General features: G+C 51.8%; 1 protein-coding gene, 1 long non-coding RNA gene and 1 other non-coding gene across 5 annotated transcripts; 2 read left to right on the top strand and 1 right to left on the bottom strand.

Annotated features, from left to right (window-relative positions):
- Positions 1–2,242: 2,242 nt before the first annotated feature.
- Positions 2,243–2,315, top strand: Trnar-ccg (transfer RNA arginine (anticodon CCG)). Its single transcript has one exon. It is a non-coding gene; the product is annotated as a tRNA-Arg (tRNA).
- An 11,340-nt stretch (positions 2,316–13,655) lies between these two features.
- C7H17orf58 (chromosome 7 C17orf58 homolog) lies at positions 13,656–18,385 on the top strand. 2 transcript variants are annotated; one of them, XM_060386524.1, is made up of 5 exons: positions 13,656–13,852; positions 13,979–14,077; positions 15,809–16,285; positions 16,399–16,593; positions 17,442–18,385. In XM_060386524.1, exons 1-5 carry the CDS (start codon positions 13,756–13,758, stop codon positions 17,630–17,632), a joined length of 1,059 nt encoding a protein of 352 aa, XP_060242507.1. In that variant the 5' UTR covers positions 13,656–13,755; the 3' UTR covers positions 17,633–18,385. The 2 variants fall into 2 exon arrangements, with proteins under 2 accessions (XP_060242507.1, XP_021489945.2); XM_021634270.2 differs by having other exon boundaries at positions 13,661–13,852; positions 16,402–16,593.
- LOC132655109 (uncharacterized) lies at positions 14,580–15,840 on the bottom strand. Of its 2 annotated transcripts, none has more exons than XR_009592744.1 (3): positions 15,685–15,840; positions 15,293–15,445; positions 14,580–15,099 (listed from the first exon to the last, which is right to left on the bottom strand). It is a non-coding gene; the product is annotated as an uncharacterized LOC132655109 (long non-coding RNA). The 2 variants fall into 2 exon arrangements; XR_009592745.1 differs by having other exon boundaries at positions 15,293–15,370; positions 15,685–15,823.
- Positions 18,386–18,714: the final 329 nt, after the last annotated feature.

Genomic DNA, 18,714 nt, shown 5'->3' with positions numbered 1-18,714 from the left:
TCTGTTTGTTATTTGGGTACTCACGTGCAACAAGGGCTCTCAGCTGCTGAACCATCTGACCCTGCCTAAACATGACATCTTCTATTTATTCATTTGTTTATTTCTTTATTTTTCAAGACAGGGTTTCTCTGTGTAGCCTTTGGCTGTCCTGGACTCGATTTGTTGACCAGGCTGGCCTTGAACTCACAGAGATCCACAGGCCTCTGCCTCCTTGAGTGCTGGGATTACAGGCGTGCACCACTGCACCCGGCTTGTGGCACCTTTTAAAAAATTAATTAAGGTTGTGAAATTTGCCTGTATAGTGCTGCAAATGGAGACTGCACAGCAGTGTAAATTCTCCAACAACCACGGAACGTGCACATGAACTCTTAACTGCCAACTCTTGAGTCTAGCTAACAACGTCCTAATGCGGGCTCATCAGTCCTAAGAGAAGTGCCGCCTAGCGCAGCTGTTCCTGGGAGACCTTCCAGAAGCTGAACATGTGTCTGAGAATTCTGTAACTCTTCGCTCATTTTTAAAAAGGTCTATTGACTTACGCCCACCGGCCTACATGTCTACGCACCATGATCAGCTTGTGCCTGGTGCGGAAGTCAGAAGAGGGCGTCAGATCTCTTTGCGCTAGAGTTCCAGGCGGTCGTGAGCCACCGGGCGGATGGATCATCAAACCCAGTTCGTGTGCCAGAGCAACAAGCGCTCTCAGCCACTTAACCGGCTCACTTTGGTGCGAGGTAGACGTGACTTATGGACACTTCCCAGGTTGTGAAAATACCAAAACTAGGTATTCAGAAGTTGAGGCTTAGGCAGGCAGAACCCTAGCCCAACCGTCCTTCCTGAAAACAGACTTAGCCGGGTGTGATGGTACAGGCTTAAAATCCAAGCACCGGGGAGGCAACAACAGGACTGTGGAGTTTGAGGCCAGTTTGAGGGCGGCCTGCTCTACATACTGACCCTCAGCACGTTCAGGGCTGGGGCGCTCCTAGATGCACAGAGGCGCACAGGCCACAGGTAAAAAGAAGATGGCTGCCATCCCCCCCCGAAGGGAAAGGCGCACAAAGACTTTTAGTTGACAGGCTCCAAGCTTTTCATTCTCTATGTGAGGCCTTATTTACTTTTCCCGCTGCTGTGATGAAACACTAGGAGAAAAGCAATTAAGGGGGGGAGGGCTTATTTTAGCTCACAGTTCAAGGTACAGCAGCAGGGTCATGAGGCAGCTGGTCACAGGCCTTTCACATTCAGGAACCCCCCCCCCCCCCCGCAGCTCCATTCCTGAGCCCCTTGCTGGGCTGCTCCTGCCCACAGCGGACCTGGGAGTCTGCCCATTGCGGATTTAGGTAATCCAGAGAATCCTCCACAGTGCTCGGAGGGCCATCTCCTGGGTGTTTCCAACCTGACAACACTAACCACCATCACATCTGCATTGCCCACATACATGTATTCTTACATTGCAAAGAACAGGGATTACCTATCCATAAACAACCACAGCTCTGAGACTCAATTTTCTTAACCTACCAGGCAGATCTGACATGCAGCAAAGACATTTCATGAAGCCAGGAAGTCGGTTGTTTTCCGAGATCTAGCTTTAGGGTGAAAAATAAAAGGTATTCTTTTGCGTTTAGAGACGTGTCTTCATTTCCCCTTTAGTCTAAGGGGTGAGGGAGCCTGGGGGGCGGGGTGCAGGAAGTGGCTGTTGGAAAGAGGGCAGGTTGGAAGATTCTTTGGGCTGGAAAAGCCTGTCCACCCTTCAATATGCCCACAGCACATAAAAGGTTATCAAATCGATGTTTGTTGAGTAAAAGCAAGAAAGGGGAAACGAGGCTGAGGCCGGAAAGCCCAGGGAGTTTTAAGCTGGGTGAGACGGAAAGGTCCCGGGCCCTTTGGAAAATGCAGGTAGATGCTGCGTCCTGCCCAAGGCCAGGGGGTTCGACCGCAGGAGGAGGGCACAGCAGGGGCTGTTTCTAAGGTTCCCTGCGAGGCCTGACGAGCCAACGTGGGGCGCTTTCTCCAAAACCCCCAGAGAAAGCCAGACGGCGCGGCGGGGACCCCGGACCGACCCATCGCAAGAGGCAGCGAACCTGTCTGCGGCGCAGGCGCACTGAGACTCGAAGGGTCGAAGGCTCCGGGGGGTGAGTGCGCAAGCGCAGTCGGCAGGGCTGGCCCGCCTGCGCGAGGCCGCCGCGCGGCGGGCGGGGCCGCGATGACCACATCACGTAAGGAGAGGGAGTGAGGAGACGGATTCCGTGGTGACCCAGTGGCCTAATGGATAAGGCATCAGCCTCCGGAGCTGGGGATTGTGGGTTCGAGTCCCATCTGGGTCGCACGGTAGTTTATTTTGTCGAAACAAAAAGATCGGCAAATTTAAAGTCTTATTTCGTCGCCTTATTTGATTTATAGTAATAACGGGGCACGCAGAGCTTTTAAATAAGAAAGTGGTTCTTTAATAACATGCTCGTTCTTTTAAAAACATTTTTGTCCACCTCTGAGGTATAATTCACAAAAGCTGTATATTTAAAAAGATTTTACTTCTTCTTCGCCGTAGTGGCGCACCGCCTTTCGTCCCAGCCCTCACGGAAGCAGAGTCGGGCTGGTCTCCCTGGGTTCAAGACCAGCCTGGTCAGCAAGGCCAGTTCCAGGGCTACACAGAGAGACAGGGTCAAAGGAAGAAATGAAGAAAGGAAAAAAAAAAAAAAGGAAGAAAGAAGAAAAAATAGAATAAGACAAACCATTACTCCCCGCACACACACAACCTAGCACAACTGCCTAGGAGGCTGTTTCCCTTGGAGTTTCCGTAGGCGTCCGCTCCCTCCCATCCTGACCCCAGCCATGGCTACACAGAGCAACCCTGGCTCAGAGAGCGAAACGAAGTCAAGCGGAGGAGGGTTTGTTCTTGTGTGTGTCACATGTGCTCAGCGGCCTTGGGAGCCGGGAGAGGCGCAGGGCCCCCCAGAGCTGGGCTACCATTTCGGCTTTGTCGTCTCGGCGTGCGTTATCTACAGTTCAGTGAAATAAGAGAAACCAAACGCGGGCTTTGGAGGTCTGTCCTTCCTTCTCTAGAAGAGCAGACCCTCCTCCCGCCGCCCTGCACACGGGGGGGGGGGGCAAACGCGAGCCCCTGGATCCCAGTCTGGCTTTCCTTTGTCTCGTTTTGTCCTTGTTTTTGACTCGGGCCCTTCTGCAGCCCGGCCTGACCTCTCCAGTCCTCGGATTGCAGGCCTGAGGAGGACTGCTGGGGCAGAGAACAGCGGAGGCTGAGGACGCTGAGGTTTCCTAGCACGCACAAGGCTGATTCTCCTTGCACAGGGCAAGGGGCGACGCGAAAGCCAGCCCACGGGGCGCTCTGCGCTGCCTTTGCAACGTTCTGCGCGTCGTCGTTATTCCAAAATGAAAACAAAACCTGTACAGGCTAGAGAGACGGCTCGGAGGCGAGGACTCGGCACTGCCCTTAAAGAGGACCCGAGCCTGATCTCCAGAACCCACACCCAGAAGCTCACAACTGTGTAATTCCTGCTCTCGAGGGACCCAACGCCCTATGTGCGCGCGTGCGCACAATTAAAAAGAAAACGAATACAAGGCTTAGGTACGTTGAAACCTCATCTAAGAAGACAAAGAGATAATCCTCGCCTGTAGTCGTGAGGACTGGTCACTGTATTGTCTTAAAACATGGAGCTGTTACTTTAACAGGGAAACAAAGCCGGGGACTGGAGAGATGGCTCAATGGTTAGAAGCACTTGCTACCCAACAGCCACCGGGCGGCCTACAACAGCCTGTAACTCCAGCTTCAGGCGATCTGCCGCCCTCTTCTGGCCTCTAGACATCAGTACACACACATATACACACATTAAAAAAGAATAAAAATGAATATATATATTTTTAAAAAGTGACATTTCTTTCGTGTCCGCCACTGGGGACAACAGTGACACTGTGGCCTAGTCACCCAAACGCAAGTTTGTGCCCAGCAGCGACAGGTGCTGATTCCTCGGCCTTCACGGTCCTCCCCAGGGCTCAGCCCCTCCTCCCACCTCGACCCTCTCTCCCCCTGAACTCCTCCCTGAGTGCCTGTGAATACCCCACTGAGCGCCAAACTCCCACAGTTCTTCCCCCCTGACCTCCACTACCCTCGGCCCTCCCTCTCTGTCTCAGAGGATAGTCTTCCTGGTCAGGCCTCTACAATGAACTCATCCCTCTTCCTCGGGAAACCTGTCCAGCGCCTAGTGATACCTCGCGGAAAGGGGCAAGATCTTTGTTTATTTTTTGTTTTTCGAGATGGTTTCTTTGTGTGACGTTGGCTGTCCTGGAACCCCCTCTGTAGACCAGGCCTGCCTCCCGGGTGCTGGGATTAAAGGTTTGCCACCTGCAGGGACAAGGTCTTAATTTCCCCTCATGCCTATGTCAGGAACTGGCCCCTCTGCTTGCTCTTTGCTCTGAGACCCAAGGCTTTCAGCAGCATCCCTGTCCTAAAGAGCTGTTTCCGGCTTTATGGCCGTACACATGAGCACTGCATGTCCTCTGCCTTCCTAGCCAGGCTGCCCCAAGGATGTGCCTATGGCCTGTGTCTTGCCCCCTGGCCCTGTCTTCCTCAGCCATGACCTTGAACTCACCGAGATCCGCCTGCCTCTGCCTCCCAGAGTGCTGGGATCCCAGGCGGGCAGCGACGCGCTGGCCTAGCCATGACCTCTTACCTAGCACCCTTTTGTCTAAATTCCCCCAGCACACACCTCTACCACAGCTGAGCTTCGATTCCCCCTCCTTGCTTCAGCCCTAGCACACACCTAGAGCTTCTGTACAAAGGATTTAATAAAGTTGTTTGTAGGTCAAGAGGCAGAGCAAGAGGCCAGCTGACAGGGATTAAATAGAAAAGAGGGAGGAGGAGGAGAAAGAGAAGGAGGAGAAGGAGCTCTTTGGCTTTTACCTTTTGGCCTTCTCCTTGTCTGTCTGGTGAGCTAGCCTTTTCCTTCTAGGACATGAGCTGAGCAGGGAGGTCAGCTGGGTGCTTTCTCTGCCTCTCTGAACTAGTAGGCTTTCACCCCAGCATCCGACTCTTGAATCTTTATTGGTAAAGTGGAATGATTTGGAATTTTCATTTTATTTTTATAAGAACATGTCTCAAAAACAAACAAACAAACAAAAAAACCCAAAAACTCACAAACCACAAAAATTGGAGAGGTCAACCTGGCCTTTAGGAGACAATGTCTTCTTCCCCCCCACCCCCTCTGGGTTTTTGGAACAAGGTTTCTCTTTGTAGTCCTGGCTGTCCTGAAACTTGCTCTGTAGACCAGGTAGTCCTCAAACTCATAAATCCAAACGTCTCTGCCTACCAAGTACTGGGACTAAAATTGTGGGCCACCATCCCCTACCTGGCTGAAACACTGTCTTGAGGGGAAAAAAAATGCCTTTTTTTCAGTAGGGTCTATGTAATCCAGGCTGCAGCCTGGGCTATGTGGAGATGGAATGTTCAAAGCAGCCTCCTTCTGACTCAGCCTTCCTACTTGCTGGGCTTTTAGCATGCACCACTGCAGCCTGCCAGTCCTTATGTGTGTTTTTAATGTACGTGAGTAATTGATTTGCCTGCTTGTATGTATGTGCACCACACAGGTGTCTGGTGCCCTAGGGAGTCAGAAGAGAGCATCAGATCCCCTGGAACTGAAATTACAGACAGTTGTGGGCTCGGGAGCGTTGGCAACTGAATCTGGGTCCTCTGCAAGAACAGTAAGTGTTCTTAATCACTGAGCTTATCCCTCCAGCCCTCCAATTTCATATACATACATACATACATACATACATGTGTGTGTTTGCAATTTTTCAAGGAAAATTTTTGCAAAGATTTAATAAGGATTCGGTGCATGTTGAAGGTGTGTATGTGTGGGGACCCTCGAGCCAGAGCTTGCATGAGGTGGTCAGAGAATGACCTAAGTAAAGGAAAAGGCTTTCTTCCTCCACCGTGTGGGTGCCTTTACCCGGCGGTCCTTATCGCTCTCTCTCAACCTACATTTATCGGTGGATGTGTGGGGCACATGCATGCCAAGATGGAGATCACAGAACAACTTTCGTTTCTTTTTCTCGTCATATCTTTGTAAAGATTATTTTATTTTATGCGTCTGGGTATTTTGCTCGGAAAGGAGGCTCACGGCCGCAGATCTCAGGAACAGCAGGCAAAGGGCGTGCCTCCAAGGGGAAGGCTGCGCCTCCTGAAACTAAACGACGCCCAGGGACAAGCTGGGGTGTGTCACTCTGCAGAGCTGTGCTGGGGCTGGACTGATCCTCTTTGCCTGCAGGGCTTGGGCTACATGCTGCTGTTCATGGGACAAAGCCAAGATGCTGGGAGGGGCACGGGGCTGAGAGGAGAGAAGACGAGTCGGCCGGCCCACAGAAAAGTGTGAATTAGAAAACACTTCCTGTCTGAGGCCGCAGGGTGTTAATATAACTTGCCACACTGTGACAGGCAACAAGGAATGTCTCTAACAACTAAACAATGAACGGCCAGAAGAAAAGTTTTCATTTGCCACGGGAAACGCAGAGCTCCGTGGGTCCCGAGGCCCTGGTGTCCAAGACCAGAAAACACTGTCCTGGCTCCATTCAGTTGGAAGCTGAAGCTATTATGCTGGTCATTCAGAGTTGGTATTGATGCTGAGCCAGTAGGCAAAGAAGGGGAGCATCAAATAAGGAGTGAATGCCCCCCCCTTCTGCAATTCAGAGGTGAGGCCTAACTCTCAAGGTGACAGTGTTTAGGGGGGAGGGACTTTGGGAGGCCGTGAGGTTTAGATTAGGACTGGACCTTCCTGAGACAGTATCTTTATCCAAAGAGACGGGCCAGATGTGATGTGATACACACCTGAAATTTGATAGGCTGAAGGCTAAGGCAGGAGGATTCTGAGTGTAAATTTGATAGGCTGGGGGCAGGGGATACATATTACCAAAAAACTTCAGATGTTACGGCTGAGCAAAAAGAAAACCACCAAGTGTACTGCTATTGCAGTAGGACTATTTTGACATATCAATTTCTAGATTTTTGCTATGCATGTGTATGTGTAATATACATAATTTATGTAAATGTGGAATGGTGATAAACACGTATTTTATTACATGCTTTAAAATTTTAATATCTGTTATTCTTTAAATTTCAGCAAATACTGGATTTTGTGACCTTTTGTTATTGTTGTTGTTTTTAAGATTCATTTATTTATTACGTATGCAGTGTTCTGCCTGCATGTACACCTGCATGCCAGAAGAGGGCACCAGATCTCATTATAGGTGGCTGTGAGCCACCATATGGTTGCTGGGAATTGAACTCAGGACCTCTGGAAGAGAGGTCTGAGAGGTCTGAGCCATCTGAGAGATGGCTCCTAACCTCCGAGCCATCTCTCCAGTGCTTGTTGTTTGTTTTAATGGTGCTGGAGATGGAGGAACCAAGAGGCCTGGACCCTTCTATGCTCTATCCCTGAGCTGTCTGCTCACTCCCTTCATCCAGGATTTCCCTTATGAACCCAATTGGCCTTGAGTTTTTTAAATTCACATTTCTTTATCTATTTGTTCGGTGGCATGCATGTGCTATGGCACCCATGTGGATACCAGAGCATGACCTTTGGGAGTCTGCTCTCCCTGCAACCCTGTGGGGACTGGTGTTTGAACTCAGGCCTTCCAGGTTGGTGGCCCTGGAAAGGCTGTTCTTTCGAAGGAAAGAGAGAACTCACTCCTCCATACCTCCTTTCAGCTAGGGAAGAATAACTCACTTCCTTCAGCTGCCTTTCCTGGCCCCTGATCCAGGCCACCTTCTGATTCATAACTGTGCCCTGACTTTCCTTGCTTGTAGCCTCCCCATGCCAAGTGAAGAAATAGCAGGGCCATCTCTGAAAGTCTAAAGAGCTTGGAGACATCCTGGTGCAATGAAGACAACGCTCAAAGAGAACTAGAAAGAGTTTGTGACTTACTTAATGGGAACCAATGTGACTGTAATATATATACATATATAGTTAGTTAGTTAGTTAGTTAGTTTGTATTTTCCTGTTGAAAAGGAGTTACAGGCTGCTGCCAGGTGGTGATCCACACCCAGCACCACCTGGAGGCAGGAGCCGGTGGGTGAATCTCTGAGTTTGAGGCCAGCCTTGTCTACCAGTGCCAGGACAGCCAGAACCACCACCTGGCTACCACAGTGAATCTGAGGCAAGCTTTGGCTACTGTTGTTTTTAACAAAATCTCAATTGTTCTGACTCGGGAGCCAGATGCTGGGGTGAAGACTTGCAGAGAAAGCATCCAGCTGATTTCCCCACTCAGCTGCATTGTCATCCTTTCAGAAGGGAGACCCTTCTCACACACTGGCTCAAGCAACCTCCCTCAAACTGAATGTCCCTCCCTTCTATTTCCTGTCCGTCTCTCTATCCATCCTCCTGACTTCCTCTTCCTCTGTATGTTTTTTTCTTAATAATCCTATGGTCACTTCCTGTTAACTGATTGCTTGCTCTGCCTCTTGACCCATGGTTGACTTTATTTAATTCTGTTTATAATATTCATGCAGAAAGCTCTTGGATTAAAGGTGTGTGCAAAGGCTGATCCACAACACAACTGAAAACAGGTTTTTCCAGTAAACAACTCAATCTCGGGGTTTTCAGTGTGATCAAATATCCTGCAAATAGACTACACAGTAAGACCCTGCCTCAACTTAACAAAGGCAGCTTGAGAGATGGTTTGGCAGTTAAGAGCACGTGTTGCTCTTGTAGAGGACCAGGGTTCAATCCCCAGCACCCACATTGTGGCTCAGAACATGACTGCCTGGACACCGGTGCCAGTGCAGTACACAGAGCTAAAGGCAAGCTGGGTGTGGTGGGAGGCAACGGCGGGTGGGGACTCACGAGTTCAAGATCAGCCAAAAACCAAAAACAACTAAACAAAACCCAGGCAGGCAAAATACTCATACACATAGAAAAGGGGTGGAGCTGCCAATGTCTCTAACTTGCTTGGGCTATGGGTTCAACTTCCAGTACCAGAAAAACCAAACCAAACCAACACACAAAACCGTTCTCTGGACTTTGCACCCTATACCTGCAATCGTAGCCCTAGACGGTAGAAACAGAAGGATCAGGAGTTCAAGGCTAACCTTGGCTAAATAACAAGGTTGAGAGCAGCCTGGGCTATAAGAGATCCTATCTATCTATCTATCTATCTATCTATCTATCTTTTTTTTTTTTTGAGACAGGGTATCTCTGTGTAGCTCTGGCTGTCCTAGAACTCATTCTGTATGTAGACCAGACTGGCTTTGAACTAACAGATTTGCCTGCCTCTACCTCCCAAGTGTTGGGATTAAAGGCTTGGGCCACCACCACCAGGCTCAACATCCTGTCTTTGAACACACACACAGAGAGACTCAGTCAGATAGACATAGAAACTCTTCTGGAAAAATTGTCAAGATGGCCTTGTAGGGAGAGTCTCACCCAACCTTGTCCTGGTAGGTGACGGTGGTGCCGGGAAGATGTTTGTCAAGCACTGACTTGAGGAGTATGTAGCTACTTGGGCATGGAAGAGCATCGGCTCATATTCCACACCAACAAAGCACCCATAAAGTCCAGCACTCAGGGAGGCAGAGGCAGGTGGATCTCTGTGAGTTCGAGGCCAGTCTGGTCTAGAGCTTGAGTTCCAGGACAGCCAAGGCTACACAGAGAAACCCTGTCTCAGAAAAACAAACAAAAAACAAAATAAACAAACCAAACTTAACCAACCACCACCACCACAACACAAAAAGAAGGTACCTAAAAAGAGAATTTGTTCCATTCAGAAGGTGTGACAAAAGAGATCACTGGCCATATGGCCTTACTTAATCTCCAGCTCCCTTTTCCTTAGAGACTGATGGCTCAAGCCCCATCCCTCAGAGGTTCTGATTCACCGGTGTCTCAGCCTCATCCTGAAGTTATGGGCGTGGCTGCGGACCCTCCAAGGGATGCCTCAATTTTATACCTGCATATGGGATCCAGAAAGTTCTTGGGAACCAAGACACTTGTATCCCTTGGCAAATTCCAGCACATGAAACACGTTCAATAAATATTTGCCAAGCAGGAGGTACACACAAATAAGGCTCCTCCCGCTGGAGGGGATGCTGAGTATTAGCACGTGGGTGAACACAGGAAGTCACGAGAAACCAACACTGCCCTACATTCCAAGCATGGGAGTGACTCGGTGCTCCCCGGTCCATTACTAAACACCTTGCTGACAATGGGAAGGAAAACTGTTTTCTTTTGAAGCAGGGTCTCGTTACACATTCCAAGGTTCCCTTATGTAGCCCTGGCTGGCTGTGAACATGGGCCATTCCTCCCTCACCCTCCTGAGTGCTGGAGTTACACGCTTGCCCCGTCTGGCACCGTGGCTTATTTACTGACCAGGAATCGGCTTAAGCCATTTTCTCCTTGTAAATTAAGAAGCTGATATTTGGGGGCTGGAGAGATGGCCCAGTGATTAAGAGCACCTGCTGCTCTTTCGGAGGACTGAGGTTTGAATCCCAGATGCCTACAGGGCACCTTATGGCTGTATGGAGAGCTCCAGGAGGCTCCAGCACCTTTTTCTGTACCCTGCAGGCACAGGGCATGCATACAGTGCACATAGAGAAGTGAAATACCCGTGTACATAAAATAAAACAAAGCAAAGCTCATAAACATTCTAAGTAGATCGATCCCTTTGAATTCTTTGTCTCCTCTTCCTCTGTTTCTTATTCTTACCATGTAGCCTTGGCAGGTCGCTGGCCTGGAACTCGCTATGTAAAGCAGGTTGTCCTTGAACTTACAGCAATCCTGCTGCCTCTGGTCCCCGGTGCTAGGATTATAGGCACCGTCCACCCAGGCCAGCAAGAACTTGCTTTCTGATGTTAGGTCTCAGAGCCAGGGCCTTACTTCTGCCAGGAAGCGCTCTACCACTGAGCTGCATCCCCAGCCCTGGCTGGCTTATGTGGCTGCAAAGTAGACACTGCCTGCTTTTACTTTGGTTCCCTTTGTTTTTGATAAAACACTGACCAAAAAGCAGCACAGAGGGAGAGGAAGCACTTGTTTCATCTTATATTTCCAGGTAACCCGTCCATAATGAAGAGAAGTTGGGGCAGAAACTCAAGGCAAGGAGCCTCGATGCAGGAACGGAGGAGGCAGAGGCCCTGGAGGAGCACTGCTTACTGTCTTGCTCCCCAAAGTTTGCTCAGCCTGTTTTCTTACCCAACTCAGGACCATCTGCCTGAGGTAGCACCACCCCCAGTGGCTGGGGCCCTCCATTAGCAGTCACTAATCAAGAAATTGCCTGTGGGTCCCCACAGGTCAACCTGAAGGAGGCAGCTGCCTTAGCTGAGGTTCTCTCTTCCCAGGGAACTCGTTTGTGTCAAGTTGACACTGGCCGAGAGCTGGCCTTGGATTCTGGAAGTTCTCACAGGGAGATATCTTGACATGCTCTCTGCTTCTCTATTTCCGGGTGTGGGCCATGGACGTTCACAACATTTTTTACATAGCAGAATTCCAGAGACACCCCCAAAATGGATCTTGGTGTGACTGAATGTAGTCTTGGGAAGGCCTGTCTAAGATGTGGTTGTAACTGAGAAAGATCAAGCCTAATTCTACTCGGCATGAGGAAAACAAAACAAAACAAAAAACCCAACCAGCATGTGGGAGAATTAGATCCCGCCTACAACTCAATATTTGAATTATCTATTTACTTGTGTGTGCATGCTTGTGCCTAAGTGTGCATGCCCTGGTATGTGTGTGGAGGGCAGAGAAAACCTTGCAGAAGTCAATTCTTTCCTTTTACCACAGAGGGTTCTGGGAATCGAACTCAGGGCTTTCAGCTTGGTGTCAAACGCCCTCATCTGCTGAGCCATCTCAGCGGCCCTGGAAAGGCTGTTCTTTTGAAGGAAACAGAGAATTCCCTCTCTGCACCTCCTTCCCGTGAGGGGAGAACAGCCTGCTTCCTTCAGCTCCATTTTCCAGGCTGCCAGGTAGCCTTGTGATTGCCGAGTACCCCTACTCACCTTGCTCTAAGCCTTTCCCTGCCGAATAAGAATGAAGAGTCTGTCTGTGAGGACTGGTTTACAAGAGTCTGGGCCTCAGTCAGGTAGCACGGAGTCACAGTCTGGCTCTATTTTTATCGTTTAGCGCTTTCCAGTTGCTGAGTGTGTCAGACGAGCGACCCACAGCTGTGCTGCCTCCTCTGGCCCCACCTCTCAGGTTGATGTGTTTGCCCTGCTGCAGCCCCCAGGCCACCCCAGAATCTCCTGTAGTTTCTCTTCCTCCTTGGCCAGGAGCTCATGGTCACAAACCCTCCATGCTGTCTGCAGTCTGCTTTCCTTATTTAAGCTTAGGTTTTACAGTATTTGTTTATGCTTATGTATAGCTGTGTGTGCCCGAGTGTATGTAAGGGCGACGCATGTGAGCAGGGGCCCAAGAAGGTCAGAAGAAGGGACAGACAGTTGTGAGTCGCCATGTGGGTGATGGGGAACCGAACCCGGCTCCTACAAGGGCAGTGACTGCTCTTACCCCATGAGCCGTTTCTCCAGCCCTGCTTTTGTTTTTAGACAGCCTCTTTGGAGACACTGGCTGTGATTACATTCTGGGACTCCTTTGGAGATAAGGTCTCCTGTACCCCAGGCTGGCCTGAACTCCTTCTGCGGCTGCTGCCGGCCTTAAATCCCCTGGTCTTCCTGCCTCTCCCTCAGAGGGTTGGGATCACAGGCATGCCCTACACACTTGCTTTATGAAGCACACTCAACCCAACCCAGGGCTCCATGCATGCGAGGCAGGCAGTTTGCTAACTGAGCCATGTCCCCTAGGATAGTCTTTGGCAGCTAAAATTGAGCCAGACTGCTTCTCCTTCGTCCCTCCAAAAGAACCCAAAGGTGACACAGCCCTGCTCTCTCGGCACCAGAGTTCCCGCTCTGTAGTTTCTGAGACCATGGCTTCAAACACTTACTCAGTCCAGCAGCCCTGGAGTTCCCGGCCCCTGGACGGTGCCACCAAACCTTGAGGCTTCCTTCTGTAACTTTGCAAACCTCACACAAGCCAGTGGGCTTACTGCATTCTGCTTCGGTTTAGGTTCGAGGCTGTGGACTGAGTGTAATCCCCAGGCTCGGGACTTGTTCTGGGGAGGGGATCCCCTCATCCCCCACCCCCACCCCTTGGCAAATCCTGGCTTTATTTCATCTGAGGGAAAAGAAAAGGGCTCTTCACCCTGTCCTAGACCAATTGAGGTAAGTAAGATGCTGTGTCAGGAAGCTGGACACAGCGGGAAAGGAGTTCGCTTTTCTTAGGAACAATAAAACCTCGGCCTCCCCCACCAGCAGCGAGATGCCCCCAGAATTGGAAAGGTGGCTTGCCAATCTTTATGCATTCAGTATACACTTGGTGAATCTGGCCAAATGAATACCAGTTATCAATGGAGGGAGGGAGGGGAGAGAGAGGGAGGGAGAAGAAGGGAGGAGGAGAGGGCTGGCTTTTTTTTTTTTTTTTTTTGCAATGGTTCCCCCACCCCCTTGTTTCTGGTTCTAGAATATCAAGATTGCATATGTAGCCAAACAGCTTTGCCAAACTTGGTTTGTCAGGCAATTGCCTCACACGTTCTGGAATGCGTTTTTTTTTTTTTTGTCATCCGAGTCCCCTCCCCTCCGCAAGCCCAAGCTATTCTAAGCACTAATTTATTTGTTGTTGATTTCCTCACTCACTTTTTCGGCCCCCCTCAACAACCTCACTCTCCCACACCCTGTCACCTCACCCCGAGCCCGCCACCCACCCAGAGCAGGAGCCCAGGGCCATGATGTTCTCCTGGCCCACAGATCCCAGCCCGGACCACACAGCCGACCCTCCTCGGAAAGAGGGCGAGATCCCCGCCACTCGGTTTTGTTTCAATGGTCTGTGCAGCTAGCGATGCCCGTTTCCCCAAAGGCTGCCCCTCATTAGCATGAACGGGGGGTGGGGGGTGTGGAGAAGGGGTGGGGGGAGAGGAAGCGAGCCAAAGCCCTCGCTGCGTTTTCCAGCCCGGGGAGCCCTGTCTACCAAAATGACAGCTCGAGCCCTCTGGCTTCTCTGTTTGATCGCCGGATGGTCCCCCGAAGCCCCGGTGGCGGAGAGAAAAGGTGAGGTCGCTAAAACGCAGCGCCCCAGGGACCGGGAAGAGGGCGAGAGGCAGGGCGGGACGAGCCAAGGGTCAGCGCCTACGGGACAGGCGACTCCGGGTCTGCGTGCGCCCGGGAGCAGCGCCTAGGGTCTCCCAAGATTTCATGTCCCCTGGCGGCCTTTCGGGAGGGAAAGGCGCGGGTTCAGCTGCTGAACCGATCGCCTGCGAGCCGGGCGGGCTGCAGAAAACTTTGCATGTTAAATCGCTGCATCCCGGAGGAGGGAAAGTGTCAAAAGGGGTCGGGGCGAGCTGTGGACAGGCCCCCAGGCTAGGGATGGTGACACAGGCCAGCTATGGTGCGACAGCCCCGGGCATCCTGCTCCTCACAGTTCTGCTATAGCCTCCGGTATACCTGAACCTTGATCACACACACACACACACACACACACACACACACACCCCAGGCCTTCTGGGTGTTGTTTTTGTTAGGCGCTTACTCATTTCACTATCTCTGGGAATCATAGCTTCCACGCCTCACTGGGCGATTTATTTTATGTTAGTTTTGTTTTTATTTTCCCCCACATGGAAACTGGATGACTTCAGTGGCATTTGACCCCAGTATCAGACCATCTTTCCTATGCCAACAGATGGTGGCGTTAGAGGGGAAGCGGTTGAGGTCAACTGTTGACAGTCAGGAGGTGGAGAACCACCAGAACTTTGTCTGGCTCGGTGCGCTGGTTGAACAGAGGGAGTCAGAACCAACGGCTTTGCAGAGACACGGACTGTGTAACTAGCTTTTCCTGCGGGGAGAAAGCTGCTTTTTCAGGGAGAGGATTCATTTGGGAAGACGCATCACTGTAAATGAATCGTTGTCAGAGCTGAGGGGGCAGACCAAGCTTTCGTTGAAGACGGAGAGAAAAGCATGCCCTGGGCTGGGCTTGGCTGGAGGGGCAATGGAGCTGGTGAGGTTGTGTAACTGGACATGGAAAGTTGCCCAGACTTCAAGCTGGTTGAAGTTTGTGCACCAACCTGTATGCAGAGCTGGAAAAAAAAATCATTAATAATTTAAGAAAAGCGTCTTTCTGATATTTGGGAGACTTTCTGATGGGGAGGGCCAATGTATGCTTTTATACTTAACCAGGGGCCTCTGCCTCCCAGCCAAGCTCTTAAAGCCCTTTCTAAGCTGCTGTTTATAGAAAGTGGTGTCCAAGAAGCCAGATAAAAATCCACTCACAAATGTTTAAAGCCGCGGAGACCAAGATGACAGTGTAAACACGGATGGGAAAACCAAATAGTTCTGTTGTCAGGAGCGCTGAAACAATTAGGAGAAACCCGTAACTCTAGACGTTTCCCCTTGGGGCTTGCTCTTGGCACTTTTTCCAACAAACTGTAAATAGCAAAAAGGCACACGCGAGTGCACGTTTGTATGCGATGTGCCGAGGGGTAAAGAAGTGTAAGCCATGTTACCCAAAGTGTTTGGCTCTAGAACGAGTGAGAAGACTGTAATTTGAAAAGCTATAGATTTAGCAAAGCTCCTTAATAGAAGTGTGCCCTAGGCCTCTTAGCACCACTCTTGGATGGATTTGTTTGTTGTGAGGAGAGGGCGACACCGCAGCCCAGGCTGACCTAGAACTCACGGCCAGCCTCCTGCTGCAGGCGCTGCTCCACTCCTGCAGGGCCCGGGCAGGCGCTCGCTGCGAGGTGCCACTGCTCGCCTCCCCCGGGCTCACCGCCTGGCTCTCTCCCGCAGCCCCGCCGCCGCCGCCGCACCGAAAGCACGACGCCCGGGAGACGCCGGGGCCGCGCGCGCAGCCGCTGCCCGAGTTCGCGCGCCGCCCGCGCGCCGCCTATGCGGGGCCGCGCGCCTGGCCCGACCCCCGGCGCCGGAAGCCAGCGCCGCAGGCCGACAACCGGGCCGGCTTCCGGGACGTCGCGCGCGCGCCCGCGCCCGCGGGGCTCCCGGGCCCGCGCCTCGCCCAGGCGGAGAACCGCGCGTCCCCGCCCGAGGACTCCCCGCGGCTCGCGCGCCCCCGGGCCCAGCGCCCCCCGGGCGCGCGCGCCGCCGGCCCCGCCCACCCGAACCGGCCGCGCGCCGCCGCGCCGCCCTCCGGAAGCCCAGGGGCGCCGCCGCCCGGAGACGGGGAGCCGGAGCCCGAGCCCCAGTCGTGCGCGCGCGCCTGCGGCGCGGACGCGGACGAGCGCGAGGCCTTCTGCGCCAGCGAGTTCGGTGAGCGCGCCGCGCCCTCCGGGAACCCGCGCGCCGTCCCCACCCCGGCGCTGCTTGGAAGGGCTTTTCTCCAAATCCCGTTTGTTTCGTTTTGTTTTTAATTTTTTCCAAAGCAGCCGTGAACGGAATCGTGCACGACGTGGACCTGCTGGGCGCGGGCATGCGGCTGGTGACCCTGCTGGTGGACCCCGACGGCTTGTACAAGATGAGCCGCCTGTACATCACTCCCGACGGCTTTTTCTTCCGCGTGCACGTCCTAGCCCTGGACGCCTCCAGTTGCTATAAGCCGTGTCCGGAATTCAAACCCGGTATCGAAACTGACCCAAAAGAGCAGGTCACCCGTGTCCTTCATACCGACTGCTGCTGGGGACCTGCATGGTGTAGCCCCGGCTTCTGTTGGTCATCCCAGCCCCCGACCCCCTTTCCAAAGACCAGGCACTGAGCAGGGCCTCACCCGTGCCAGGCCGTCAGCTACGCCCCCAGGATCCGTCTCTTCTGAGGCAGGCTCTCCATACTGAGCTCGGGCTGACCTGGAACTTAGGGCAATCCCCCTGCTTCGGCCTTACACTTGCTGGGTTCCTGGTGGGGCTCAGTCCCAGCTGCCTTGTGAGACGGTAGTTTAAACCATAGGCTTTAGAGGACAGTCAGTCCCACTTCCGCTCTCCCGTAAAGGTGTGAACGTTGACTGGCACACTGGCCAGGAGCGGTGCTGCCCCTCCAGCATCCAGCAGGATCTGGAAGCAGGAGGGTCAGAAGCTCCTCATCCTCCGCTACATAATGCCCAAGGCCGGCTCTGGCTAAGCGACCTCCTTAAAAGAACAAAAACCCCAGAACAGTCCCGAACGCCGACAGGCTGGCGCATAGGTTTCTGACAAACTCTTCTTTGGAAAGGGGTGCCTAGGGGGTTCTGTACGGCACTGAGTTCAGAAAGGCCGCTTCGGAGCGGTGTCGGGGATAGCCTGTCTTCACTTCTCCCTAGAGATGCTCCCTGGCCTCGTTCTGAAATGTTGGCCGTGGGCAGGTGATCCTTTCGATGGGTTTCTCACCCGTTTGCCGAGAGTCTAGATAGCTGCGCGGCGAGATGAGGTTCGAGCTCAGATCTCGCGGTTTCTCGGCGCTTAGATGACACCGTTTTTCTTACGGTTCTTTTGTTCAGGGAGCAGGTATATCGTGATGGGCCACATCTACCATAAGAGACGGCAGCTCCCCACCGCTCTGCTCCAGGCCCTGCGAGGGCGCCTGCGTCCTGGAGACGGACTGCTCACGGGTGGCAGCAGCTACGTGAAGAGGTTTAACCGAAAACGGGAGTGGCAAGTTCGGGGTGCCACCCACGCCCAGTGCATTTGAGCAGACCCACTCGGAACTCGTGGAACTCAAGGCTCGGAATCCCGCAGTAAGGCGGGGAAGGTCCGCCCTCACGTAGCGGGGTGGGGGCTTCTGTGAAACTGGGCCCACAGCTAGCTACCATATGCACTACGAGTACAGCTTCACTATAAAGCTGTCACTGTGTTCACTGAGGTTCATGCCGAGGCTCCAGAGCAGTGAGAAAGTTACTCAGTAACAGACAGCGATAGGCCCAGCGAGGGCGGACCCTGACCTCCCAGGTCAACAAAGCACACCACTTTGCATTGTTTTTAAGTTATTTTAATTTAATGCTTTTTTTTTTTTTCAGTAGAAACAGTTCACAAAACATTTCTTGACTTTAAATATACAACTTTGAATAGTATCTATCATGTGTCAAGCTAGATTTTGTATTTAAAGCATCAGAGTTTAAATTCCACACACGAGGGTAAGCATCCCGTCAAGTTGTTTGCATATGAAATGTCATTTACATCAAACAGTAGGGTCGGAGCCCAGGCCAAGGATGAAAATTAGACATTTCAAGGGTGAATTCAAGCAAAACATCATTCAAAGTGTGTTTCTGATGTACCAAAATACAAGGCCCTATGTATCGTCAGGCTTCCTTGGCCCTATAACCTGTTTTGTGTCAAACCGGCATCAATTCCAGCCTGTTTCCTGGTATATCTGATGTCATTTTTATGTTAAGACCCAGTATCACAACTGTGTTTGTAAAGCAGTAAATCTTGCCATGAAATCAGACCTTGAATGCACCTGGCCTTTTTTTTTTTTTTTTTTTTTTTTGGCCTCAATGATCCTAAAGATTTTAGAAAAAGCCTTTCTAGCCTTTCTCAAACTTTCTTCCCAAACCCTGGAAGCAGTGTTCCCCAGTGATGGGCCGAGGGCTAGATTTGTTTGGTGTGGACAAATCTCCAGTCACTAGCTTCACGATTTTATACCTGAGTCCACAAGGACACAACAATTTTTCTCCCTCAGATGCTCAAGCTGTATTTCTGTTATTCTGAAGTGCTGTGAGTAGACCCTGAGAATGCATGGTCCTTTAGTCCCAGCCCTGGTGAGGTAGAGGCAGG

This window comes from Meriones unguiculatus, chromosome 7 (assembly GCF_030254825.1).
Source record: "Meriones unguiculatus strain TT.TT164.6M chromosome 7, Bangor_MerUng_6.1, whole genome shotgun sequence".
In the NCBI taxonomy this organism is placed as follows: Eukaryota; Metazoa; Chordata; class Mammalia; order Rodentia; family Muridae; genus Meriones; species Meriones unguiculatus.
Note: the sequence above shows the minus strand (reverse complement) of the source record. Positions and strands in the feature narration are given on the sequence as shown.

Coding starts and splice junctions, on each gene's coding strand:
- C7H17orf58 (XM_060386524.1), top strand. CDS start 13,756: ATGATGTTCTCCTGGCCCACAGATCCCAGCCCGGACCACACAGCCGAC. Junction 16,286..16,398: donor CTTCTGCGCCAGCGAGTTCG/GTGAGCGCGCCG, acceptor TTTTTTCCAAAG/CAGCCGTGAACGGAATCGTG. Junction 16,594..17,441: donor GTGTCCGGAATTCAAACCCG/GTATCGAAACTG, acceptor TCTTTTGTTCAG/GGAGCAGGTATATCGTGATG.